The sequence below is a fragment of the Myotis daubentonii genome, chromosome 16 (assembly GCF_963259705.1).
Source record: "Myotis daubentonii chromosome 16, mMyoDau2.1, whole genome shotgun sequence".
In the NCBI taxonomy this organism is placed as follows: Eukaryota; Metazoa; Chordata; class Mammalia; order Chiroptera; family Vespertilionidae; genus Myotis; species Myotis daubentonii.
The window spans coordinates 51,133,145-51,160,968 of NC_081855.1; the positions used below are offsets into that span (position 1 = coordinate 51,133,145).

A 27,824-nucleotide genomic window follows, 5' to 3' on the forward strand; every position below is an offset into this window, starting at 1 on the left:
TCTCCCAGTGGACTTTGGTTCCCCGAGTCGTGTAGCAGGTACAGTAGGCGTCTCCGTGTGTTTCAGTTTCCACGCAGGGAGCTGATGACCACATCATAAAGCAGCATTGTTTACAGGCCTGATTCCTGCCTTGCTAAAACCTGGTGACTCAGCCATGCCAACCATATAAAAGAATAGATTGGGGTATAACACAAGTTTTGAATTGAGATTTTCGTTGCTGATAAGACCAGAAGCTGAAACACGGGTGGCAGGATTTAAGTCTCTGTTACGAATTCAGAGTTTCTCTATTGCTAAATCATAGACATAATTTTCTCAAACACTTGTTTAGAGGGCTAATTCATTTGAATTTCTTTAACATTTAAAATGGACCATGTAGCTCAGATCCAAATGCAGAAGAAGAAACATCTGCATGTGAGCCTAATTATTAAAATATCTAAGTAAGCGCCTATAAAATGAGTCGTGGCATAAGGGGTTTTCTTTTAATAATCGTCTAATGTGATTGGTTCTGTTACCGTTGGTCATTCATGTTATTGGTGACAGCAGCACAACATTTTATTGCATAATTGTCATACACATTTTATTTCTTTGTAACATATACACAAGAGCTTTGAGTATTAAAACAAATTTATCAAGAGCCTGGAATTAAATATCAATGAAGGATATATGCTTGCACCACACAAAGTAGTCAAGGAAGGAGGAAAAGATTCAATCCAATCCACAGATCCCCATCGAATTTATTTCTAAAACGTAAGGAACTCTCCCACAGAGAAGCATGAATAGGGAGCCACACATTTGGGATTAGGTCCTGTAGGAAAAGCCAAAGGCCCAGCTGTATATGGTATAGTCCGGGTAGAGATTATTTGGGGGAATTAGTAGGTGCTGTGAAAAATTCAGGCCCTACGCCATGCTTTCTAGAGTTGTCTGGCAGCCATGCTATGCAAACCTCTAGCCTCCTGCAGAAAGCAGGGGAAGACACACAGGACTTGTGCCGGAAGGCTTAGAATTCCTATCTACAGCTTCCACTCACAGAGGAGCTTTCTTGGAACATATTTTTTATGTTTCCATTTCCTTAAAAATGAAAATTGGGATTTGGGAAACCATTTGAAGATCACACACACACATGGAAAAAAAAACAGAAGAAATGATCACATGTTAGGGTTGCAGTCAGAGGCAACAAGGAAGAGAGAATCAGACAAATGCTCCTCCCACGCCTCACCTGGAGATCTCTCTCTGCCTAAAGAATAAAGCATCAACTACTCATGCTTGTTTTAGGGGTCTCAAATCTGGCCTAAACTTAATGCTCAATTGAAATTCCCTTTTATTAATGAATTTATTCAGATACTGACCATCAACGGGACAACTCATTTACTTTCCTCTCTTTGTCTACGGCCAGCCTATCCTTCCAGGTAGAGCTGTAGCATGGCCCTAGATGCCCCAGACACTCACCTGTTCTTTACGTGGTGTGCTCAGAGTGGAACTGTCTTGCCCACGGGAGACAAGTCTTCCAGCTGCATGAAAATGTAATTTACTGAATAATAACTTGGCTGCTCGGGAAGTGTGAGCTTCTTAAGGAGCAATCCTACTTACTGTTGTTGGCTTAACCAATATTTGATGGGAAATAAAGACCCCATTCATGGGCACAGTAAGCACTCAATGATTCCTCCATAAAAGAGGGTGTGGTTTTGTTTTACATGTACATATAAACCTAGGCATATTTAAACACACGCGTACCTCACTTACCCAGAGGTCTTTTTCACATAGCAAATACATGAACTAAAGCATGTAAGTGCTCTGAGACGCCGAAATAGATGTGGTAAATCAGTATCCTGAAGCTTTTTACCCTAAAAAGAACCAAACAAAACAAGGTTATTGCAAATTTAGCATCTCCTCATTCTATTTCAAAGACATGCATCCACTTTGAGCCCCTTCGAGCCCATTTGCTTTTACTTTATGCACATTTTCAACAAGCTTGCTTACATAATCTCTCAGCCCAGTGCAGATGAGAATCAGCAAATTAGACAGTTTTGGTGACAGCCTGAAAGATATGAGGCAAATTGGCGGAAGCAAAAATGAGAAGTGAAGGCTGTCACTGATGGAGAAGGAAAAACAAGCAGAGGCTTAAACACGCTTCGCCTGGGGCTATTTAATGTAGGAGACACTGCTCTTACTGCACCCGGATAGGCCCACCCACCACAGGCAAAATCAAATAGCTTGTTTATTCAAATGAATCTGACTCAGTCTTCCGAAGTCCTATTATACTCACAAATATTGGTATTTTCATTCATTTATTCATTCAACTGACATCTAATGAGACTGATTTTTTTTTTTAATGTGGCCATATGCAAGGCGATGAGGACATAAAGAAAAAATAAGACACGGCAGTGGATTTTGAAAAAGTCGCTATTGATGGGTAGACACAAATAGGGGGAAATGCTTATGATAGCATGAGAGGAACAAAATAGGCTCTACTAGGAATGTAGACACAGCTCTCCAGGGGCAATCTGTGGAGAAACTGAGGATGCGTACATCAGAGAAAATAATTCCCACCCGAACAAATTTCAGCTTAGGAAAACCATCACGTGACATGTTACATTCCCAGGTATGCCAGCTAAATAAGGCATAATCACTGCGTGTCCCAGTGACAAATGGCACATAAGGCCTGTGGAATACATCCCACTACTCTAGGGGGACACAGTGTCTGTGTAGGCAGTGGCATGCATGACATTCTTAGAAGCAGCTTAGAATTTATACACGTGATTACATGCACGTATATAGACAGGTCTGGAGGCACACAGGTATTTTTAGGACACAGACAGGATTGCCTTCTAGTATGTTCTCAGCATCCTTAACACAACTGCATGTGGTGCTATGTTGTACACATCACGTCTTCCATTCTGAGACGTCTCCATAAATTCTACTCCATTCACTCCACTCCTCAGACGCTTTCCGGAATTTTTGTTTCGCATGATCCATTTTAGCACTTAATCACAGGCTGCCTTATATTGTCGTTTGATTCCATGTGTGCCTTGCTTATCTGCTCACGTGGAGAATGTAAATTATTAGAGGGAAGCAACTGCTCCCCCTGGGGCTCTTGGGGGCTCCCATGTCATAACCTAGAACATAGCTAAAGCACAGAGTAGCCACTCAGCCAATACACTGACTGACACTAACATGAAGATGAAAAGTTACCACTGCCGTGAAATTGCCAAAGCTGTTTTCTCACAGATAAGAATACCATGGTAGATGGCTTGTCCACATAGCAGCAGATTGCAAACTCAACCCATCTACGTTTCAAGTCAACCTGACGTGTATGTATTGTTACTATGGATTATTGCTGTGAAGATGAGGAAGTGGTTCATAATACCCAGTAGATGCCAATGACAGGAGTTCTTCGCCTCTTTCCATCGTGAAATTGGGCTGCGTATATGGATCATGGAAGGCTGAAGCTATACCCAGTGGCTGGAGAGCTCTAAGTACAAAGGAAAGATCGGTGTTCCCAGTGGAACACAACCCTTCTTCTGCATCACCCCACTCATCATCTGACAGCAGATCAGGATTGTGACTAATATTTGGCCCTCATATCCTAGGTGGTTACCATAGAGGGATTCAGTAAGAGCATAATTCGCATTTCCTTGGAAAAATTTAATCCACAGATGGACCCCAGCACCCAACTGCAGTGGTGTTCAAAACTAATTGGGATTTTTGCTAAATAAAGACTGATTCAGCCAAAAAAGCTGTACTCTGACTAGAGAAATCTGTATCACACATCACTCCAAAAAGTATATTTATCCAAATGCTGATTGCATTGGAGCACTAGAATTTTCCTAATAGGGACATAGGGAAAAGGCACTTATTGATGAAAATGCACATTTATATTTTTCCTTTATAAAAGGAAGAAATAGGATCGATGCTATCATGCATTCACAATGTTTTAGTTACAAAATTTAATCTCACGTTTTCTTATGTAGCTAAATAAGGTAACATTTTTCATTCAAATTGGGAAGCTGATTTTTAAAATAATCCACATCTGCCCCAGCTGGTTTGGCTCAGTGGATAGAGCGTCAACCTGGGGATTGAAGGGTCCTGGGTTCATTCCAGTCAAGAGCAGGTGCCTGGGTTGTGGGGCTTGACCCCCAGTAGGGGGTGTGCAGGAGGCAGCTGATCAATGATTCTCTCTCATCATTGATGTTTCTATCTCTCTCCCTCTCCTTTCCTCTCTGAAATCAATAAAAATATATCTTTAAAAAATAAATAATACACGACTTCATAAATAAACATAAGGTAGACTTCCCTTGTGAGCCATCATTCCCACCTACAGAACTTTAAAGGGCAAGACAGCTGGTAACGGAGCTTGGAGTACTGCGTAATCTCAACAAATGGAATGGAACAGGAATGTGTTCGGCTATCAGAGCAGTCACACTGCGTGCACACACAACCAACTCCACACCCTTTTAATTTCAGTGTTTTGCTCAGTGCTAGAAAAAGAGGCATACTTGCTCGCACAGGATCAAGTACATGGCTGCAAAACCTAAGCATATCTCACCAGCGCCTCCTAGAGGCCATGTGAGGATATAGGCTGGGAGGGTAGCAAGGGCACAAACCCTTTCCTTGAATTGGGAGTTTCACCTCTCCCCCCAGCTCACATCCACCCGGGCTGTGCCGCCCAGACTAAGAACTCGATTGTCGAAGTAGTTTGGCGACTCTAAGAGGCCTTTTAGAGGAGTAAACAAACTGCTGCACAAAAGGTTAATTTCATCGCTTGAGGAAATTAACATGAAACACACGGAGGGGTTTCAAACTCGGTGTTCAGAAAAGACCACTAAATATACTATGCACCTACTATTTGGCGCGCGCGCGCACACACACACACGGATTAATCTGCGAAGTTCCAGGATGCAGATCCAGTGAACATTGAACTTGACATGGGTTTTTTACAGGGTCCACACGCTCTTGCCTGGTTGCTGGGAATGAGGGCTGGGAGGCGCTGGTGCGAGGGCAGAGCTCGAGTGTCTGTAGGAGTTGCTGTTCCAGAGAATTCATTACTGTCTAATTGCTCTGATTTTAGATCAGCAGAGCGTGTCAGGCGGCGGTGGAGAACGAGATTGAGGGAGGACAACGCGAGAGGGAACGCGTCGTTCACCCTGCGGAGAAGTCGAGGCGCTTTGTAAGTAACTGGCGAGCAGTGGGATAGCAGGAGCCCGGCGGCGATGCAGTTGCAACACTTGCGCGCGACTAAATCCTGCGGGATCTGCGGGGATCCCGGCCCCTGTCCCCATTTAATGCTTGGCTCCTCCGCCCAGCGCGCAGGTTCTGCTGCGGATTCGGGGGACATGGAAGGGTGGGGAGCGCGGGGGACGCGCTCGGGATGAAATGCAACCCTTCCCCCGGCGGCTGCAAACATTTCGCCCTGGCACCGCCGCCTCGCTGGCCCCTGGAGGAGCCAGCACAGCCCAGGCGCCGCCAAGGATAGAAAAAAGGGAGTGGGGGGCTCGGAGAAGGGCAGGAAACTGCCCAAGGCCAGGCTGCAATTAGGCAGCGGCCAAAGCCCGGAAGCGGAGCTTCCCACCTGCTGCTGTCCGGGCTGGGGCGCCAGTTCCTCCAGCCGGGCTCGGAGGCTGGAGGCGGTGGGAGCCCGGCAGGTTCTCCCCGCTGGCAGAGCCCGGGGCGGCGGGTGTAGCATCCTCTCCTCCCCTCCCCGCGGCGGGTCTCGGGGCTGGACGCGCGGCCAGACGCGCTGCGATTGGCCAGCAGCGGCCGGGGGCGGGGCCAGGCCGCCGGTATCTCGTGGGCCGCCTCAAAAGAGCCCAGGATATTGCAGAGCGCACTGGAGCCCTGGCCAGCGCGCCGCCTGCCCCCGCGCCGCCGGCAAGCTGGGTCTTGGGAATTCGGCTTTGCTTTGGCGCCTTCGCCCTTACAAACCACTGGATCTTACATGCCTCTGGGCCCCCCCTACTTCCACTCCATGTCCCCATGCTCCTGCGCCAGCAACAGGTAAGGGCTGCTGTGTGTTTTCTTCCCCGCTTCCGTCTCGCTGCATGCGTGTCCTGGGGAGCGTGGACTCGGGCTGGGGCTGCCTTTGGTTCCCGACTCTTTCCCTGCCCCGCTGCCCCAGAGGTGCCCAGCTGTCAGGCTGCAGGAGCGCGCACCCACGCTCCCTCCGAGTCCTGGAGCATGCCTATAGAGTTCGTGTGCGCACCAGCACATCCCAGAGCTAAAAATACTGAGACATGCTTGGAACAGTTGAGCAATCGAAACATTTCCCTGCAGCATCTGTTTGTGCTCATAACTTCCAATGCACCAGCTGTAGCGAGATACTGAGTTTGGAGACGGGGGCGAGGGAGCTTGCGTTGGATTGTCGCTGTAAGGGAAAAAGAGGGGGCGAGGGGATAGGGCAACTGGGGTACTGGTCTCAAACCTAGGCAGATCCGGGCACTCCGCAGTAGTCTGGATCCTTGGCCTTTTTATGTGATTTCTTGGTCATTGCTTGAAGTATAGAGGCCAGTTCCAAACGGAGCAAGCGTCTCAAAGTTGCTTTGCTGGGAAGAGAGAGGCAGCCGGAGTTGGAATGGAGCCTAAAGACCGCAACACGCTCACAGGATTGTGTCACTTTCCTCTAAGCAACTTGTAATTCTTCATAATAATAATAATAATGCTAATACCTACATGGAAGACAGCATGGTTTCTAGGGAGGCCAGTGGGGGAGACGACTTTTTCTGCAAAGAAATTGCATCATAACATAGACCGATCATGACAACTGGGGGGAAAAGTAGAGATGAGAGATGGGCAGTGTAATGTTTGTGCCTCAGTAAGCAGAGCAGTAGGATGGTAACCAGGATAGGACTGTGAAACTGGGGCTTCTCATAGACTCAGACTCCACCTTTACCTGTTAGGAAATAAGGCAGGATTTGAAAACATGCTTCGGGTATGCAAAGAGTGCACATTGCCTTTTACAACTATTATTTTCACATTCATAATCTAGAGGCAGTGAGATTTCCTCTCGCCACAGTTGTATGTCTGCTGCCCATTACATTACCGTGCACTTGTTAGCTTTTTCCTGCTCACTTCCACCGCCATCCCCGGAGTGTTTTATTTGTATTTGCCATTATCCGGAAAAATCTCCAAGGTCAGGGGTAAGAGGTGTGACATCAAGGGCTGTGGGAGGGGTGAGAGTTGGGGTCAAGGTCATTTCACTTTGCCTTCAGCTCCTCCCCTCCTCCCCCCCCCCCATGTTTACGGCATTTTCTTTGGTGTTATTGGTGTCCCGAGGAATATTTGTCAAACTCTTGTGAATTTGGCATTAAAAATCAAAAACCAAAAACAATCCGCAATATTTCTACTTCCTTGAGACTCTCCAGTTGTCGAATCTCCCGTTAGCTGTAGAGACCTTGTATGACTTTTCAGTAGCATGAAAGATTGACCACATCTTTACCTGAACAGATGGCCTGTGTTCAGTTTTCCTTTCGTGTGTTTTTTTGAGTATCAAATCTGTATATTCTTCAGCATTGGCACATGCTGAGGGATGCTCCATGCCTTGTTGAATGTCAGTGTTGTAGTGGTCACATAGGTAAGTGGGTGTCCCCCTCTCTCCCCCTCTCTCTGCTCCTCCCTCTGTTTACTGAGCTTCACAGAGGTTGCCTTGCTAGCACTTGTGCTCACATAGCAACATGTGCCCAGAGCACAGTCAGGCTGGTCTATATGGCGTCAGCTGGGGAATAGCTACTCTAAACACTCATTAGCAGGCCTCTCTCTAAGCCCAGCTCACCCTCCTTTACGACCCTCAGTTCCCATCCTCAGAAACTTTCTTACTCCCTACACCATGGCCACTGGATGGGACACATGTATTCTTGTTTATTGTTCACCATTGCATTTTTCTGGTTTTTATGGTCCATGTCGGAAATATTTCCTACATGATAACCATGATTTGGGGTCACTCCTTATGTTATCTCCTTGATCTTTTCCTTTTCTTTAATCCATAGCTCTCCCTCCCTTAACATCTACCTAAGATTGAAGCGCTGAACTCTTTTTTTCCATTGCTTATGCTTAATTTTGGCTCAGCCTATAAATAGTCTTACCATGAACAGCACCACATGTAGCCTCTCAATTTCCCAGAAACATTTTCTACCTCGTTGGGGATCGCCTGGGTGAAATGATGATGTGTGTCTTTCAAATTGCCATCAAGCCCTTAAATATTTAGGCTGGAGGGGGAATGCACACGTGGTTCATCCAATCAGATATCGATTCTCCTGCCTTGTTCCCACCAAGGAGTCACAGAGTGTTCTCAGCTGCTCTTCATCGATCCTTTCTCACAAAATTAATTTGAATCTATCCCTAAACTACTGCACAGAAGCCCTGTTCCTAATGGAAGTTTTCCCAGATGCTCATGAATTAGTGATTTTCAGTGAGAGAGGAGCAAGGAAGTTGTCTGCTTGCCCAAAGCCACCACCGGGTGTGTGGGCAGGTTGGTAGGAAAGTCATTCCTCACAGTGGGGTATTAAAACAGTGGACCTACCAGACTCAGGCAGGTTCTAGATTTTTGCTATGGAATCAGCTCCACCAAGTCTAAATGTATCTTCTGTATGTGCACACATATATACACATACATCTGTTTTGGAGCATATCTATTCAAAGTGACAAAAGTCTCCATTTTGCCCCCCCAACCCCCCAAAAATATTTTTTCGTGGCAGAATGGTCAAATTTGTAAATGATGCGCTGCATGTGGAACACATTCTGTCATTAGCAGTGGAAACAGGACAATAATAGTCCCTCTATCCAGGCTCTTTTCGAGGGCCTAAATGCAGAAAGCTATTCGGAGGAAGCTGGTAGTGTGTGTTTTGTGGAATTCAGACCAATGTCCTGGGGTCGAGTTTTGGAAAGTTGTAATTCAGTCTTTAGATTTCCTGTGGTTGTTATGCTTTCATCTGGAAAAGTGCAGAAGTAAGTCAGAAGAAATGTGAGGCACTCCCTCCGATGGAAGGGCTATTCTGAATCAGGAAAAGGGAATTTCTTGGTGTCAGTTTATAGGATTCCGAAGTCAATCAGAACTCAAGGATACATGTACTAGTTAAATGAGTCCTCTTCCTTACTCTTTTTTTTTGGGGGGGGGAGGGGGGGGGGGAGTACACCTGTATTTGGTGTCATATCACCTCTATCTGGTTTTGTGCAGAAATGCTTGGCAATTACACCTGAGCCCAATCAGCTGAGGCCACTGTTAAAAAAAAAAAAAGTAAAAAAAAAAAAAAAGTTCTTCCCATGTCCAGGATCTAGAACCCTGAGGAGCAGGAGTCTGGTTTCTTTTGTCCGAGTACAAACCTCACAGGGAAGCAGACAAAACACTGAAGCAGGTGGAAGACTGGGAAGGCACAGTAACTTCTTTTTATAAAGTGATTCAAAGACACTTTTAAATCGGGCATCATTTAGGTGTCAAAAGCTGCCAAAATGTAACACACATTGCAATTTTCACAGATGACTAATCTCAGGAAAAATGTGTTGGGGCACATTCTTGCATAATAACTTGGATGAAGAGGGAGCGGGGAGAAGACGGTAGCAAGGCAGTTTTCAAAGACAATGCACCTCGCCCCTCTGCAAGGGGGTGCGCAGAAGCAAGACAAGCGATGTGCTTTTCTGGTGTGCAGCTGGCTTGGCTGCGACTGGTTTTGTTAACTGCTTCACCTTCACATGGTTTGGAGGGAGAAGGACACTGTGGAGTCCCCATGATGAGGGCTTCAACGGATTCCTGATCTTTTTAATCTGTGGTTCCCTGTCCCCCTTTAATCCAGGAGATAGAGTAGGCTCGTGTTGATTTGTTTAGTTCGATGCTGCATTAATTTATATTCGATAAAGAAAACACCCTCGACTTTTGCTCAGGCCTTTGTCAAGTCGTCAAGGGAAAAACAGTGTCTTTGGAGCCAAGAAGGAAAGTTGTCGTCAGTAGGTAGTTTTTCCCTAGGACAGGACAAGGCAAGAGGAGAGAGCTGAGAACTACTGTTTGTTCACATTAGGGAAAGGTGGGTGCCTTCTCCATAGGAACATATAGCAAACAACAGCACGTGGAAGTGAAAGTAAGCTGACATTTATGATCTGTTCCTACGACCTTGCCTCTGTTTGGGAAAACACAGAATTGGACTCACATGAAATGAGTTCCTGCCTTATCTCAATCCTCTAAAGACCTGGTCCTTTGGCTCAAAGGTGCTTACTTCCGAGCCAGTCATTACACACGGCAGTCCCATCTCCGGAGAATTTCAGGACCGATTGCTAGGCAACAGACCCAGCTCTCTAGCCCCCAGAGCAAACTTGCGTCTTCAAGTGAGAATCGCTTGCATGAACGGAGATGTTATGGGGCATTTCTGCATAGTGGCAGCTCGAAGTGTGTGGACTGATGGAGCCGGCCCACACAGTCTCCAGAAACTGGGATCCATTTCAGATGATTTTTAAGGACGGCCTTCTGAGTTGCATTTAAACAAAATAACCTGTGCCTTCTGATTTCAGCCTTGTCATAGCCTCCCCTAATGCACCTGCAACTCAGTTAATATTAACATTCTGCATGCCTATGGAATGTTCTCTAGATGTGTCCAAGTTCTTAAAGCTGCATGATACACCTTGGCGTTAGGCAGTCCTCCTTCTGCTTGATAACTTGCAAGTAGAGAAAGCCAAAGAAGAGAATGAGAGGGGAGAGGTAGACCCATAAGATAGAACAGTTTTAGACTGCTTGCAAACAATAGGAGGAAAAGGACCTGAAATTTTGGTGGAAAGACTGATTTTTATACTTTTAAAGAAAATTAAAGCCATCTTTTAGGGCACAAGGGATTAAAATTCCAATAATTCAACGTAGGGTATATTTATCTATATCTATCTGACTCTGTGTCTTGCTGGAAATGTTGCCTCAGGGCCTAGAGCCCTTAATAATGACTTCTCTTGTAATGGATGATCTCTCTGTCTTTGGCAGGACCTGCTCTCTGGATGTCAGCTGAGTTACTAAGGTAACTCTGCATGTCAGTAAGACAGACCTTGGTAGGACCTCAAGGCTCCTGGAGACCCCCCCATCTCTCCTTATTTATTTATTTATTTTTTTTTGGTGTGTGTCCTCACTGAGCATTCAAAACTGTTTCTCCAAAGGTTTTTGCAAAAACTCAGACTGTTTTCCAAAGCAGAAGCACTGGAGTCCACAGCAGAAGCGATGGGCAGTGTGCGGACCAACCGCTACAGCATTGTGTCTTCGGAAGAAGACGGCATGAAGCTGGCCACCATGGCGGTGGCAAATGGCTTTGGGAACGGGAAGAGCAAAGTCCACACCCGGCAGCAGTGCAGGAGCCGCTTCGTGAAGAAAGACGGGCACTGTAACGTTCAGTTCATCAACGTGGGGGAGAAGGGACAACGGTACCTCGCGGACATCTTCACTACGTGCGTGGACATCCGCTGGCGGTGGATGCTGGTTATCTTCTGCCTGGCCTTCGTGCTCTCATGGCTGTTTTTCGGCTGCGTGTTTTGGTTGATAGCTCTGCTCCATGGGGATCTGGATGCAACGAAGGAGAGCAAAGCTTGTGTGTCGGAGGTCAAGAGTTTCACGGCCGCCTTCCTCTTCTCCATTGAGACCCAGACCACCATCGGCTATGGTTTCCGGTGCGTCACTGACGAGTGCCCGATCGCTGTGTTCATGGTGGTATTCCAGTCCATCGTGGGCTGCATCATCGATGCCTTTATCATTGGCGCAGTCATGGCCAAGATGGCCAAACCCAAGAAGAGAAACGAGACTCTTGTCTTCAGTCACAACGCCGTGATCGCCATGAGAGATGGGAAGCTGTGTCTGATGTGGCGAGTGGGCAATCTTCGGAAGAGCCACCTGGTGGAGGCTCATGTTCGAGCCCAGCTCCTCAAATCCAGAATTACTTCAGAAGGGGAGTACATCCCCCTGGATCAAATAGATATCAACGTTGGGTTTGACAGTGGAATTGACCGTATATTCCTGGTGTCCCCGATCACCATAGTCCATGAAATTGATGAAGACAGCCCTTTCTATGACTTGAGTAAGCAGGACATTGACAATGCAGACTTTGAGATTGTCGTGATCCTGGAAGGCATGGTGGAGGCCACGGCCATGACCACCCAGTGCCGGAGCTCGTATCTGGCCAACGAAATCCTCTGGGGCCACCGCTATGAGCCTGTCCTCTTTGAGGAAAAACATTACTACAAAGTGGACTATTCAAGGTTCCACAAGACTTACGAAGTACCCAACACGCCCCTTTGCAGCGCCAGAGACTTAGCAGAAAAGAAATATATCCTCTCCAATGCAAATTCATTTTGCTATGAAAATGAAGTTGCCCTCACGAGCAAAGAGGAAGATGACAGTGACAATGGCGTTCCGGAAAGCACGAGTACGGACACGCCCCCTGACCTAGACCTTCACAACCAGGCAAGCGTACCTCTAGAGCCCAGGCCCTTACGGCGAGAATCAGAGATATGACTGACCGATTCCTTCTCCGGAATAGTTATGTTCAAACACAGTCTGTTGGTCAAAGGCCCCAAACAGTGATTCAGACGACGGTACTGGAGAAGAGGTGGGTCAAGGCAAGTGGCCACCAGGGACTGAGGCTAGCCTGATGGTTCCAGAGGCAGACTCTCAGCTCAGAGATGGACGGAACACACACTCAACACGCCTCCCCATGACCCGACGGCACAGAGACATGTTGTAGAATAAGTTATGGGGTGTTTCTGTGTTGTGTTTTTATAAGACTTGAACTTGCAGGCAAGCCTTGGTTGGGTATTTGACTTATCCAGAATGCTTCTCTTTAGGGAACAAGAATGTTTTTAATGGCATAACAAAGGCAAGACTCTCTGCCTTAATCTCGAAAAGCTGCTAACTACATGAACACAAATTGTATTTTTGTTGCAGTGTAGTTTTTCTATAGTGTAATTTAAAAGTCAGTATTGAACTTGGTTGAAAGCTCATGATATGCGCTTCAAAGTGCCAAAACAAGAGCCTGATTTTTTGAGGCCAGTAATTTGTTTGCTAGAATTGATTTTTTTTTTTCTCTCTCTCTCTCTCTCCTCTGGTTACATAAGGGCATTATGTAACGCTAGCCAAATGGTAGCCTCCGGGTTGGTATTTTATTTTTTTTCTTCATGATGTTAATGGGTTATCTCAAATTTTAAGTCGGGCTACCTAAAATGAATACCAAAGATAATGCACATTTTTGCACAGTGGAGCTCATACTAAAAAGGAAGGGAAGCTCCAGAGCTGCCTTGAAATCAACGGACAATGACTTTGAACCTCAGCGAGACCTTGAACTGCCCTCTAGAAAAATAGGACATCGTACACATAGAGTCTAGGGAGTGTAGTGCTTTTAAAACGTTGTTCTTTTGTGTGAGTTTTGTATTAAAGGAAGAAGAAGAAAGGGAAAGGGAAGTTCTCACACAGGACAGACACACACACTAAACATCTTTTCTCTCCTGTGAGGTAGTGCTGGCCAGGCTAATGCATAAGGTGAGAGATGGTGCCATGCTCTGAGGTTGCTCCAGGTTTCCCCTGTTTGCACATTCCAAGATTGATTCCATAAAATAAGACCTTAGTTGAAGGTAGTAGGCATTCTCAAAACTGAGCGGCCCAACGTGGAAGGCCAATTAAATTAAACCCTTGCGGTTAAATTCCCCTCCCTGACTCCCAGGATGGTTCCAGATGGGCTTTGCCCCACCAGCAGCCCCCTGCATGGTCCCTCCTGACCAGTCTGTGTGGGGTGAGTCCCGCAGCATCTGAGAGGGCTGCGAAGGCCGAGGCCAAGGTGTGGATGAGCCTCTGCGGATGCAGCACATCAGCTCAAGTATCCAAGAGGGAGAGGAACATGGCTTTATATTAACGGTAGAGGGTAGGGATGAAAATGTCTCAGTATTTTAGGGCCACCAAGAGCCATACAAAATAGAACACGGTCGCGAGCAAGGGAGATAATGGTCTAAAGCAGTGGTTCTCAACCTTCTGGCCCTTTAAATACAGTTCCTCATGTGGTGACCCAACCATAAAATTATTTTCATTGCGACTTCATAACTGTAATGTTGCTACTGTTATGAATCGTAATGTAAATATCTGATATGCAGGATGGTCTTAGGCGACCTCTGTGAAAGGGTCGTTCGACCGCCAAAGGGGTCACAACCCACAGGTTGAGAACCACACTCATGCTTGCGTGTGAGCTGATTCTTGTCCCCGGTGGAACTGTAGGACACATGGTTTCCCAGAAGCCTCTCCCGCCTGGCTGCCTCACTTGATACCCACAATCCCCCCTCACTCTAGCTAAGTAATGGAACTCTTTTTATTTTTTGTCTGAAGTACCCTGTCTGTGAATTCTGGGGTTACTGACTTTTCTTTTTAATTGGAGTCTCAAAACCAACTCTCTTATGGTGTTATATCCCTGTATGCCATTAAAAAGAAGCTTGTTCTAGAATCCTGTATTTGTGAATTGATGTTTGTGACGGTCTGTGGGTTTTGAGCAGCCATATCTGAATGCAGTGCCTGCAATGAGGTCACCAGACCTGCTGTTGTCAGCCTTCAGAGTCCTTGGGTTTGAAAACGGTGGTGTTATTTTCATGGGAACCGAGAGAGAAGTGGATGCTGTTTTGAAATCCAAATTGAAAGGCAGGTTTGGGAAGTTGACTAGAGAGTTGGAGGAACTGGGACTGCGTGGACAAGAGAATCAACCAAAGAGGCAACCGTTTGGCCATGGACAGAGAGGGTGCCGAGGGCTTCCGCTGCTGCTATTTTGATATTTTTGCAAAGGAAAATAATCAAACCAAAGAGTATTCAGTCATATGTACATTAAATGAAGATACAGTGGAGAGTGGGGCTGACCTCCGAGAAGGTTCCTCCCCAACACACAGAGCTGCCACTTAAAGAAAGACTTAAGGTATTTGCAAAGAGGGTGGGCAAGGGGGCAGGAACGAGGGAGGGACATCTTTCAACTTCTTTCTGAAATAGAGAAAAAAAAAATAACATTTCTGGTGCACAGGTTTGTTTGTTGTTTGTTTTTTTCAAGAAAATTTTGCAGAAGCTATGTTTTTAAAAGTGTACATTTTATAAAGTTTATCAGATATTTTCATATTTAAAGCCAAATGTAAATAGAAGTCTGTAAAGGGAAAAATATTGCCATAGAAAGTCTGATTTCAGTGCAGCAATTTCTGAGAGCTAGTACCTATATGCTACCGGTTAGCATGGTTTTAGCAAGTATCTACCAGCCTTATAAGGTTTGTATTGCTACGTTCTTCGGTTATTTATTTCAGCATGGGCTGCCCATTTGAAAGCTTTTTTCTAGTTATTAGTATTTTAACAGTTACAAGCTTTAAGTGGCATTTTATTTTATTGTATTTTATTTTATTTTATTTTATTTTTGGTCAAGAGCCAAGACACAGGTAATGCACCACATTGTTTTGCTGCATTTTACCTTCAAAACATTTGTCCTTACTGCCCGGGTCTCCTTCATTCATGCACACATGTCACTAGAATGCAGGTGGAAGAGACTCCGTGAACGTCCGGGGTGTATTCTTGGATGCGTGTTGCTTCTTTATTGTAAGCGAACCCTCGTTGAATTCACGTAGGACTTACTCCCTTTTAAAGAAGTCATTGCCCCTGTCTGGCTGGGCATCATATTTTTGGAAGGAGGCATAGATTCTCAGTTATCCTATTTTTAAATAAAATGTAGACAAAGTGAATCTATTTTGATTATGGAGAAAGGCATAGTTTTCTACCCCTCTAAGCATATACTTGAATCAGACATTTCAAAGATGTCACACTATAGCACTGTAGTCCTTTCCAAATTCCTGGAGAAAGTTTTCACCTTAAAAAAAAAAATTCTCCCAAAGCGTTATTTCTCCCTTTGCTTCCTTTCTTCCCTACAAACTCCCATCCCAAACCTTGATGTTTATTTCATGAGCTGTACCCAACCCTCCCTCCCCCGCCCCAAATTGTGTTACCCTTGAAAATAACAAATGTCAGTTCATATTGTATGATAAGCCCCTTGGTAAAGGCAAGAAACGTGTCCTGACTAGTAGAGTGGGTTCTTTTTCACTCTGTGTACTAACGTTAAGGTGGGGAAACAAGTGTTGCATTCCCATCCCCTCACTCCCAACTAGAATCTCTTTTCTGGTGACATTGGGTTCAGCTCTGCCCTCCGGCGAGTTGCACAAGCCGAGCCTCAGACAATCATGATAGTTCCTATTTTCCCGTTTGCCGTCCTTTTGTACCTAAAGTCTTCCTATTGTACTGCACAAACCATGGATTGTACATATTTTTATATATTATGTCTTATTTTATTATTTCTAAATAAAAACGTAAATGTTGAACACAAATCCGTGCGAGATCTTTGGGCTTCCTCCATGTAGAATCATTGAGCCATACAGCGCAAGTTCACACACAATGGGGCAGAAACCCTGATGCTTTGCATGAATGGAGCCATAGAAATCGCCTGAACAGGCAGGTGCGTGGGGTGGCAGATTAGTCTAATCCCACTTAGAGGAAGTCAAGCTCATATTTTGTTTTTGGACCGAATGACCTAGGTAGAGAGAGGCTAGAAAAGGCAGAGGAGAAACAAGCAAACAACAAAAAACCCACAAAGTATAATAAGGTTTAGATTTTGATATTTTTGTTGAGTGATCATAGTCCCTTTTCTTGGAGCCTAGGCTCTGTGTGGGGTTCTTCCTTATAGGTTATCTCATTCTCAAAGAGCAAATCAGGACATTATTATTGCCGTGTTAGACATCAGGCATAGGCAAATGTGTCTCCTAAAGGGCCAGATAGTAAAAGTTTCTGGTTTGCAGACCAGGCCATCCTTGTCTAACCTCTACAACTCCTCCCTCTCAGTGTGAAAACAGCTACAAATAATAGGAAAACAATGGTGTGGCTGGGCTTCAATGAAGCTTTACTTATAGCTACAGGGGGTGAGCCAAATTTGGCCTGTGGCCTATAATTCATCAGAACTCTGCTGTAGATAAGAAGCTGAGGCCTGATGGTAAAGGGGGTGGTATTAGAATGCAGATTTTATCTGTGAAATAACCACATCCATGATTAGCATATCTTAAGACCCCAGAGACTTCTTTTTCAAAATAGTTCAGATGGAGGTTCCTAGTGACCCAATGATTTGAGCCACTGTACCAGGGTTATTATGATGCATTTTATTAATTTTTTAAAAAAAATTTGGAAGTGAGAGGGAGAGAAAGATTGAAACATCAATGATGAGAGAGAATCCTTGATCGGCTACCTCCTGCATACCCCACATGAGATTGAGTCTACAACCCGGTCATATGCCCTGACCAGGAATTGAACCACAACCTCCTGGTTCATAGATCAACACCCAACCACTGAGCCATGCTGGCCAGGCTAGAATGACTTTTTCAAAAGGTACATATGCGCAAGGGAACACCTGCAAGATGCAGCTACAGTAAGACAATCACAATACATGGTTCAGGAATAGGGCGACCGACTGGTCTACCTGGGACAGACGTTTCCCAGGATGCAGAATTTGAAGTGCAAAAATTGGGGGCATTCCGGGCAAACTGGGATGAGTCCAGCATCTGCTTTGGAAACTAGAAGCAGAATAGTTGAGGGCAGGGAGGGAGGGGCAGTTAAGAAGAAAGCGGAAGGGGAGGAGTTGGAGGAAGGTGAGGCCGATTGGCACAGGAGTGTTGCTAACTAGTAAGAATAATAATGATGGATAATTACACATAAGTGGCTCTCTCTAAATAAGTGAAGTTTGTTGCCTCCAGGCGTTGATTGTATTGGAGGAATGGCTTTCTAAAATATACAGTTCTCTGCCTTATTTAGAAGATGGTCTGTGTTCTTTAGCATTTCCTTGTGTGGCACACAAACTCTTCCTAGTAGGATGTGCTTTTAAAAGTTTTTCCATTAAACCCCCTATTGCTGTTTAGTCCAAGGCCAGAAGTCCCCAAGCACCATTTAGGTTTCTGAGTCTGATCTGTTATGTGGAGGAAATCATATCATTCACCATAAGGGTTATGTAAATAGTACATCAGAGCCAGGCAGGCCAAAAACATGCAGGTAACACACAAAAGACATGGCTTAGATGCAGGGGTTTTATGGTGCCTGTACTCATTTTCAGAAATCTTTTTTATTTCAGTTTTGAGATTATATTCTGAGAGACTAAGCTGTTAAGAGGTTCAATGTCTAAAAAAAAAAAATAAATAAAAATCTATTGAATTTGACCAAAAATTTGTTGAGGAACTATTCTATGGTTAGTGTTGGTTATTCAAAAATTTTGAGCTGGAATTTCACAATTTGGAAAATGGGCAGTACAGTTGTATGTTCATTTTGTCTTACAATTGAGAAAAACAACTGGATTTTAGATATAAAAAAAGTATCTATAACAATAACGACCAACTAAGGAATATTTATGGGGAATGAGGCACTGTGCAAAGACATACTTCTTGCCTTCCCTGTATCACTTAAATATTCTTTCAAGGATGTCACCATGGACTCAAATACTTTCGTAATGTCTTATTGGGAACGGGTTAAGTTGGTTTGGTAAAAACTCTGCTACCCTGGAAGCTGCTCTTTCATTTCTTTGTTAAATGACCCCTCAGACCCTAGACTCTGCTTCTGTGATTAGATCTGTGACATCATCTATGCTTCGTCACCTCCCTGATCCTGTCACAGGATCCGAAAGACATCTCTGTGGCAAGTGTCTGGGTTTGATCGTGTACAAGGAACAAATGAATCAAGTTTCACACAGGATAGTTTTATTTGGCTTTTGTGTTTCTAATTCTTGCTAATATACTTCTACATCTGAAGTCCCTGTTAAGCAACTTTTTATTTGGTCCTGCAAACAAAGAGAGGGTTCACTAAATAGGATATAGGGGTGTCCTTAGAAGGAACGGCATTAGGCCTTAGACACAGATCGTACAAATAGACTATATATATATATATATATATGTATATATATATATATATATATATATATATATATAGAAGCTAAGCGACTATTATATATATAAAACCTAAGCGACTATTCAACCGTTCGACTGGTAGCTATGACGCGCACTGACCACCAGGGGGAAGACACTCAACACACAGGCATGGAAACATGGAACAGACTGATGAATCTCAGAGGGAAGCATGGAGCGGGGAGGGCGGGAAGAGATTAACCAAACATCTTATATGCAAACTAGAGGCCTGGTGCATGGATTTGTGCACCGGTGAGGTCCCTCAGCCTGGCCGAAACCGGCAGTCTGACATCCCCCGAGGGGCCCCAGATTGCAAGAGGGTGCAGGCCAGGCTGAGGGACCCCATTGGTGCACAAATATGTGCACCGGGCCTCTAGTTTACCAATAAAGTTCCAAGGCAAGTGTGTACACGGCCATAACAAAGCACTCTTGACAAAGGCACTCTCAGAGAGCAGACACTCATTCAAAAGCATGGGAAAGTGGAATCAACCTGCCAGAGGGGTCCGTAGGGCCTGTGGGAAGCTTCCTGGTGGCCATGAGGCCCTTGAAGCAGTCCTCCCTGACGCTTCCAGGACCAGCTAGGAGTTGTAGCCCCATCACTCAGGCACACTCAGTCAATGAGGCAGTTGCAGAAGATGCCTTGGAGTTGCCATGGGAACAGAGGGAAGCATCAGAGTACCTCTCTTGCACACTCCTTAATTTAATCTGAGTGACTTTATTCAAGAACCAAAAATAAAAAGTGCACAGGGATGTAATTATATAAAAAGCCATGTTCGATGATAATAAATACAGTGTGTACTTTTGCTCAGTCTGCAGCTCGCTTGCATCTTCCTTCTAAAACGTTTGAACTATCCAAGCGGGAGTCTTCATTTGAAGTGTAATTGAAGGGAGGCCCAGATTTGCCAAGAGAAAGGCGTGAGGCTTTCTCCCGAATCTCCAACTTTGCCTGGCTCATTCTCACCATCTCAGTGCTCAGCCTGTTCAAACCGGGCCCATTTCTAGTGTATGTTCACGTTGGGCCATCTGGTGCTGCTTCCTGAGTCCCCTGGTCTAACCTTCTGTAGGTTAGGATTCATTTGTAGGATAATAAAAAACGCAGTGCACAGGAGAATGCCAAAAAAAGCTATTAGTGGAGAAGGCTAACAAAATTCTTCTCCTTTTTTTTAAAAAAAAAAAAATCCTGTTGCTACTTGCAGTCAACACCTCCTTTCCCAATGGGGAGGTGGAGGAGGGAGGAACAGCATGTCAGGAGTGGAGCCCTTGCAGTAGCACGGGATCCAGAATTGGGAGTGGGCCCCTGCCCTTCACACCCTCCGAGGGCCTGAGGGGTTACATGTGCTGGAAGGAACAGTTACCTCTCCCGCCCAGCATCCTTTAGTGAAGCAAGGCTATCCTGACCCCGCAGGTTGGCATGATTCTAAAAGTGCTGAGGTTACTATTTCCAGCTGGTGATTTGCATGCAGTTGTATGCGATGTAGGATTTACTTAGAAAGGAAGATGCAAAGGTGCCAGGCGCATCTGGTGAGGCAGAATACAGTCCTGTGTGTTGTCTGGGAATACGCCCTGTTCACTCTCTTGATTCGGAGGGCCCTGGGTCCCCCTCAGCATTTTACATCCTGGCAGCCTCCCTCCGCCACACCCCCGCCCCAGAGGCTTTCTGCAGGCAAGTAAGTCCTTTCTAGGGATAAAATCGGAAAGGGATTTTTCCCCTTTTGGAGAGCCAGCAGCCTGCAGGTCAAAAGCATGCCGTTTGTAAAACTACGCTGGCCGTGTTGTTGAAATGCCCACTGAAACAGCTGCGTGCTTGCAAAGAAATGGAACTGAAGGACTTCCTTGTGTCTAAGGTTGGAAATTTTTACTCTCCTGAATTTAGAATTTCCAGCCCTTTCTACCTAGTGGTATGTAAGCAGCCACTCAGAGGAGTTTATGACTCTGTTCATTTTAGGGGCACAGTTATTATGTAAATTTTTTTAAAAAATCGGTGCATATATAAAGCTGCTCATGTCTAATAAGGAGGGTCTTGCTAATAACCACATGGCCATTTGTTTTGCTTCATATCTTAATGGGTTTCGGGAGGGAAAGAGAGTGAATTAGTGGGAGAGGTGAGAGAAAGCGATCCCCACAGAAATCTGAGCTACGAGAACAGGTAGATGTTTCCTGGGGAGGGTGGGCTGAGAACCCTCCTCAATTTCCCATGTACAGCTTTCAGTAAAGCCAACGCTGCTCACTACTGGAGTTTCCGATGATTTCGGAAAAACTCAAAGGGAATTTGAATTCTTCTTGTGGGTTAATGTGGGAGGGGAAAAAAAACCTCAACAACAACAACAACAAAAAACCCCAAACTAAAACAAACCCAAATACAAACCATCTGAACCTAGAGCCACACAGGCGTTTAACACTGTGCTTGAGGAATGTCCCCTCGGTGGTTATCACCATTCGGTACAAAGGTCTAGAAATTCTAGATTCACGAAAGCAAAACTTCCAACCTTAGACACTCAAGGAAGTTCTTCAGTTCCTTTTTTTTTTTTTTTGCAGGGCAGGGGGTGGTTCTGGGAGGGAAGATTGTAGCTGGTTTCAGTAGGCACCTAAACAACATGGCCAATCCAGTTTTAGAAATGGCACTAGCTAATCTGTCCACACTCTTTTACCTAAAGGCTGCCAGCTCTTCTTTTCTAGAATCACATCCTGTCTTCTAAAGGCCCCACATAGCTCTGCTTTGAGGCTTCCTGTCCTTGGTTTCATCCTCTAGCTCCCAGAAGAAAATCATACTGTTCCATTTTTAAGATCCTGGGGTCTTCCAAGTGCTCTGTATGCCTGAACCCTCTCCAGGTCCCTGCCTACCTCCCAGCCCAGCCTCCTGGCTCACTGACAGTCCTTTTGTTAAATCTTTGGTAGCAGAACTTTTGAAAAATTATATATATATGTGAAATTTAGCATGCAAGTTTTCCCTAAAGAAATCTGCAATTCTGTGACATTCGCAAAGGAACTCCTGTAAGTTTTGTGCATGGATTTAATGTTTCCCAATCTTTTCATTTCCATGAAGATGCATTTAGCCCCGTTTAGTGAAATAGTAACTAGAGTCATCTTCTTGCAGGGAAACGGCGGCAAAAAGTTGCCTTTCACAAGTTATTGAAGACTTTTGAGCTTTGGTTTGCTCACTGGAAAATAAGAGTAAAAACAGAATTTTGTGAGATTTAAAATGAGATAGTTTTTGTAATAATGCTCCATAAATTATATATACTAATATATATATACATATGTATGTATGTATATATATATTAGTTTTATACTTGTGATAGCAATTTTTCATCTTCTAATATAGACAGTCTTTACTGCCAATCAAAACCTTTAAATCCTCCCAAGAAAGAGAAGAGCGGTGTTCCCATTTAGGAAACGCTCCCCGAGCTTCAAGCTCCTGGAATGATGGTAGATGTTGGAGATTCAAAGGTACGATTTTCAAAGTTTGCAATGGAGTGAGGGAGAATGAGAACAACAATCACAGCCGTCTAATTTTAGATTTCTATATTTGTGCCCTGGCCTTGGCAATCAAGCCCAAAGGTCTCCAATACCATGTCCGTGCGAGAGGTGGGAGCACCGTTCCCCACCTGGCTGAGCCAATCCAGAGTCTCGTCTGCTATGTACGGGCGCTCAGTGTCAAGGGTTTCTTGTTGTTGTCTTGTTTTGTTTTGTTTTGTTTTGTCCTGGAGTTTATACGGTTGGCATTTAGGCACCTGGACCCTGGCACTGCAGGAAGGAAAGGCGTTGTTCTTGGCAGAATGCTTGCTGGCCTATCAGATTACAGATGGATTTCCTTCATCTTGGGGCATTGGCCTCTGTTCAGGGGACAAGAGGGGTAGGATTGCACAGCTTGTCTGGACACGCTGGTCGTTTCTTATTCTCCCTCTTTCCCAGAAAAGAGTATGGCCTCCTGGCATCCCTCCTGGCATCCCTCCTGGCAGGGCCGGTGCCCAAACAAGAAACGCATTAGGTGCCCGATGTATAAGGCTGGGCAAGATGGCTTCATTGACCCAAAACCTAACCAGGGCTCCCGGGAGCGTCCAGCCAAGAGAGCATGGCCTCGCTGTCATCTCCCAGGGAGTGGAGGTGTTTCCATGGGGTGGATTGCGTAAGAAAGCCTCCTCCACCTCATCTCGTTGTCCAAAGTGACTTCCCCTCATTGGATTTCATGGAAATCTCTCTCTATCGCTTCCGTACCGATAGCATTTCTCACTGTTTTCATCACCTCATTTGCGGCCAAATCTTTGCCAAAATTTTCATGTCACTGAAATCTTTCTTCAAAATGGACTAAAATGAGCCGTGTATTTTCCTTTGACTTTTTTTTTTTTTTTGAAAGAAAGCAGTGTTCCTGACAATTATGGGAGGCTTGTTTTGTACACACACACCACACACACACACACACACACACACACACACACACAGATATACACACAAACACATACAAACTCACACACACATACACACACACACAACTTGTATATACACGTGTAAAACTAAATGCATCCCCTATGATTCCCAGAGTCACTTGTAAGGAGTCTTTTTTTTTTTTTTTTGTATTGGTGGAGTCAAAGGGGAAGTTCAACCCAGAAACTGTACACACACCACATAATTTTAGGCTTTGGGCCTGAATTATTAATTGTCCATTATATGTGTTATGGTCACAGGGAAGGAAATAATAATAATAGGGGGTTTGTGGGTAATTCCCATTTTTTTTCTTTGTAAGAAAAAAATGCCATAGATTTTGGATATGTATCATTGTCATTAAAAATATTTCTAAGTAGTTTGTAATAACCTAAAAGTTATCAAAAAGAGTCTTAAAGTTGAATATTTGTTTTATTTTTTGCATTGTTTTGTTTTTGTGGGAGGAATCTGTCTTTTGTTTTTAATTTCTAATTTTATTGAACTGTAGTCAGAAAATATGGAATGTGTTATTTTCTTTAAAACATAATGGCCACTTTTTGTAAATATGCCAAGTCTATTTGAAATGAAAATATATTGACTTGCCCTTTATTAGGTACAAATTCTATGCATTTAAATGCTTGCTGTTCATATAATTCCAATAGTCAATATGCTTAAATACTTTTTATCTGTTTAACATCTTAACCAGTGAGATAAATGTGTGTGTCTCTACCATAATGGTGAACTAGTCCATTTCTACTTGTATTTCCTAATGCACTCTCTTCCTGTATTTCTCAATGCTATATTGTTAAGTGCCTATGTTAATGATTATTAAATCTCATTGGAACATTTATACAACTTTATCAAAAAATTAACCCTCCTTTTGCTTTTTGCCTTGAATTATTATGTCAAACATTAACATAGCGATGATGCCCTAGTTTTTAAATAATTTTCCCAGTACACCTCCCCCCCCTTTATTTTCTAGCTTTCTTTGTAATTTTTTCTCTGATTTTTATACCGATTTTTTGATAACTTTTCTATTTCCCTGGCCCCTTCTCTCTTTCTTTCCTCTTCTTTATTTTTGTTTTTTCTTTTTCTTCTTTTGGCATATAAATATATATTCTTTTTCATTTTAGTATTTAAACAAACCATTCTGAAAATGCCTATAGTTTATTTGCATTTATATCTATTTTTCAATAAGACAAAAATATGCTTTCATCTCTCACTACCTTATAGTACTTGTTAAGAATCAGAGCTGAATGAATTTTAGTGTGTTTTTATGTGAACTGTGATGCAAATTCAGTGGGCTCTCTCAATTAAGATAAAACAGACACTATAGTGATTTAAGTAGAATAAAATCTTTTTACTACATCGACAGAGGAACCTGGATTAAGTTGTAAATTCCAGGAACTAGGTCAGGTTGTTAATTTGATGTTGAGCACAGCTGCCTTTTGCAGTCTGGATTTGGGACCCCACAGTTTACCTTTCAGCCAACACTGCATGAGGCTCAAGGACCAGTCTGCACTTACACAGATCCTCTGAGTTACTCTGATACACGGGACGTTGAAACTTCTACACTGGACCAAACATATACAGATGGGCCCCCATCTCAGAGCTTCTAAGTCGGTGAGCTTGGGGAGGGACCCCAGAATTTGTATGTGTAACATATTCCCATGAAATACTGACCCAGGGACCCCACACGAGGAACACATCTAGTGCAATGAATTCTGAACAAGAGCTCTGGGTACGTGACTGCAACAGACGAGGTCTATCACCTTGTAAGAGACATGCACCCTTCCACAATCCCCGGTGTTTTCAAGCAAAGGGGCTGAGGAAGGAGGGCCAGAGAGTTTCAAAGGTCCAGCAAACTCTAATTTACTTTTCATTTTCTCTCTCTAAAAAGGCTGTGGTGTATTTGCTATCACATTTGCAAAACAGATTGATTCACGTTATTGCATTTATCAGTGACTTTGAGATAATTACATAAAAATTATCATTTTTAGTATTTATATGCCAGTAAAAATTTCATGCAAAGAGATACAATGGATTTGTTAGAGGCAAAAAACAAAAATAAAAGCAACACACACACACACGCACCCACAGAAAGAATGAGGAAAGTAAAGTTCACACAGAATAGAGAGTGGCTTACATAAGTCATGCCATAGATATTTATATATTTAAATAATGGGCCTAAACTTTTAAAAAAATTAACAGGCAAGTTAAAGAAAACAGAGAAAGTAAAATAAATGGTTTAAGAAGTGCATTAAGCGCTGGGGTGATCCTTCTATGCGGGGAACCTGGTTGGAAGAGAGAGAAGACTTCGGTAACAGGGAGCTTTTAGGAATAACCTGAAATGCTGGATATGATTTGCATAGGTAGAGGTGGGAGGAGGACATCCCAAGTAGAGGGCCACTGCAGGCATGCATACAGATCCCTAAATACCTAGCCTTATCTGGCTGACCACACATGAACCTTTCTTGTCATGGTCAAGGACAGTGATTTTGTCCCCAGAAACCATTAACAATGCCCGCAGGCATCTTTGGTTGTCACAGCTTGGAGTGGGTGGGTAGCTAATGGGGAGTGGACAGAGATGCTGCTGAACATTCTATATGCACAGGGCAGCACCCCCCCCCCCAACAAATAATTATTCAGTGCAATATGTCAATAGGACCACCATTGAGAAGCCCTGATCTAAAGTGTAGTTACTTTGAGACATTCATGGAGAGTAAATTTGGAAGTAGCTTGAATATTTTAAATGATTTCATTTGAAATAGAAGTTTAGGAGCAGCCATCGAGGCTTTCTGGGTAAGAGCATGGTGCCGCCGTAGGGCCTTTGGGAAAGATGAAGTGTCAAACACACAGTGTTGATTGGAGGAGGAAGAGATGAAGGCAGGAGCTAGGTCAGTGATGGCGAACCTGTGACACGCGTGTCAGAGGTGACACACGAACTCATTTTTTTGGTTGATTTTTCTTTGTTAAATGGCATTTAAATATATAAAATAAATATCAAAAATATAAGTCTTTGTTTTACTATGGTTGCAAATATCAAAAAAATTTCTATATGTGACACGGCACCAGAGTTAAGTTGGGGTTTTTCAAAATGCTGACACGCCGAGCTCAAATGGTTCACCATCACTGAGCTAGGTGGACTAGTTAAGAGCCTAGAGCAATATTTCAGGTGAGAGGTAATAAGTGCTTGAACTTGAGAATGGAAAGGAAGTGATCAATTCCAGAGACACTGCAAAGGAGGAGTATACATGACTTAGCAACTGTTTGAACCACGGGAGGGGAAAAGGTGGCTGGAAGAGTTGAAGATTGTTCACAACATGGCTGAATTAAGAAACCTGAGTCAGGAGAGAGGACTGTGAGAAGAGGAAGGAGTACACATCGGTTTGAAGGCTTGGGCAGGACATTTACAGCTGCACACATCAAGTAGGCTGCTAGAAGGCAGGTAGATTGAAAGTAACACTTCTGTCTGCATTCCTAAACCGGTCCAGTGGAATGGAATCCAAGTTCCTCCCTCCCCTACAACAATGCCATCTTTTCACTCACAGGTGGGAGGGGGCACGGGCTTGGCCCTCCAGCAGTTCAACTAGAGAGGCCAGTTCATTCAGTCTCATCCCAGCCGCGCATTATTGGAGTTCACTAATGTTTAATAGGAGGGCCGGGGAGGAATGGTGTTTGTTGACTATACAACGTGTCTGCTTCTGTGGACATCTTCCATGACTCCAGGCTTGTGAATTTGCAAGTCACATTTGTTTTCTGGGCATGAGTTCACATTTATGTAAACTACCTTCACATGCTGCTACAAATCCACACATGTCGACTGCTCAGCACATCCCAACATGTACATTTGAGAGGTGTCCATGAATTACATTCTTTGTTCTAATCCTGCATTGACTCATTCCCATGCATTTGCCATCACTCCTGCTGCAACTTGACCCAAGATGCAATGTTAACCTTGTTATATATGTCTGACTTTCCAGTGGGTAGAGAGGCTGTCCCTCCTCCTCCGATGGCATGAGGAGACGTAGAGGAGGCCAGGAATTAATGACTGCCCACAGCTGATGAATACAGCAGCCAGAAACAGGCATCTTGATATAGTCATTAGATGCAACTATGGTTTGATTCCTTCTGATTTATGTGAGGCACATTTACTCACGATTTCGTTATGTTTCCAGCTCCACAGAAGCATGCAATGCTAGAATCCCAATCATCTATACTAATAAAAGGGTGATATGCTAATTAGAGCAGATGTCTTCCGGATGTCCTTCTGGACAAAGCCGCAGTAGCTGCCTGAGGCTCAGGCAAGCCACGGATGGTGGCTGCCGCTGTGAGGGCCGAGGCTCAGGCAGCTGCGGTGGCAGGGCCAGCAGTGGCCGCAGCAGAGGCATGATGGGGGCGTTGCCTTCCCCTGATCAGCCCAGTCGCCTCCCACAGAGGGAGGCCAGAGGCAGCAGCAGTGAGGGGGTAATGGA

The 27,824-nt window shown here is 44.3% G+C and overlaps 1 protein-coding gene across 4 annotated transcripts in view; it reads left to right on the plus strand.

Moving 5' to 3' along the window:
• The first annotated feature begins 5,043 nt into the window (after positions 1-5,043).
• KCNJ2 (potassium inwardly rectifying channel subfamily J member 2) overlaps positions 5,044-27,824 on the plus strand; it is a 259,346-nt gene continuing 236,565 nt past the window's right edge. The window contains exons 1-3 of one of the 4 annotated variants that reach the window (XM_059671042.1): positions 5,835-5,991; positions 10,943-10,976; positions 11,113-16,323. In XM_059671042.1, the coding sequence (XP_059527025.1) occupies positions 10,957-10,976; positions 11,113-12,457 (1,365 nt within the window). In that variant the 5' untranslated portion in view covers positions 5,835-5,991; positions 10,943-10,956 and the 3' untranslated portion in view covers positions 12,458-16,323. Of the gene's footprint in view, positions 5,165-5,202; positions 5,992-10,942; positions 16,324-27,824 lie in introns of those variants that run through there. The other 3 variants (XM_059671044.1, XM_059671041.1, XR_009449350.1) reach the window with 3 other exon arrangements.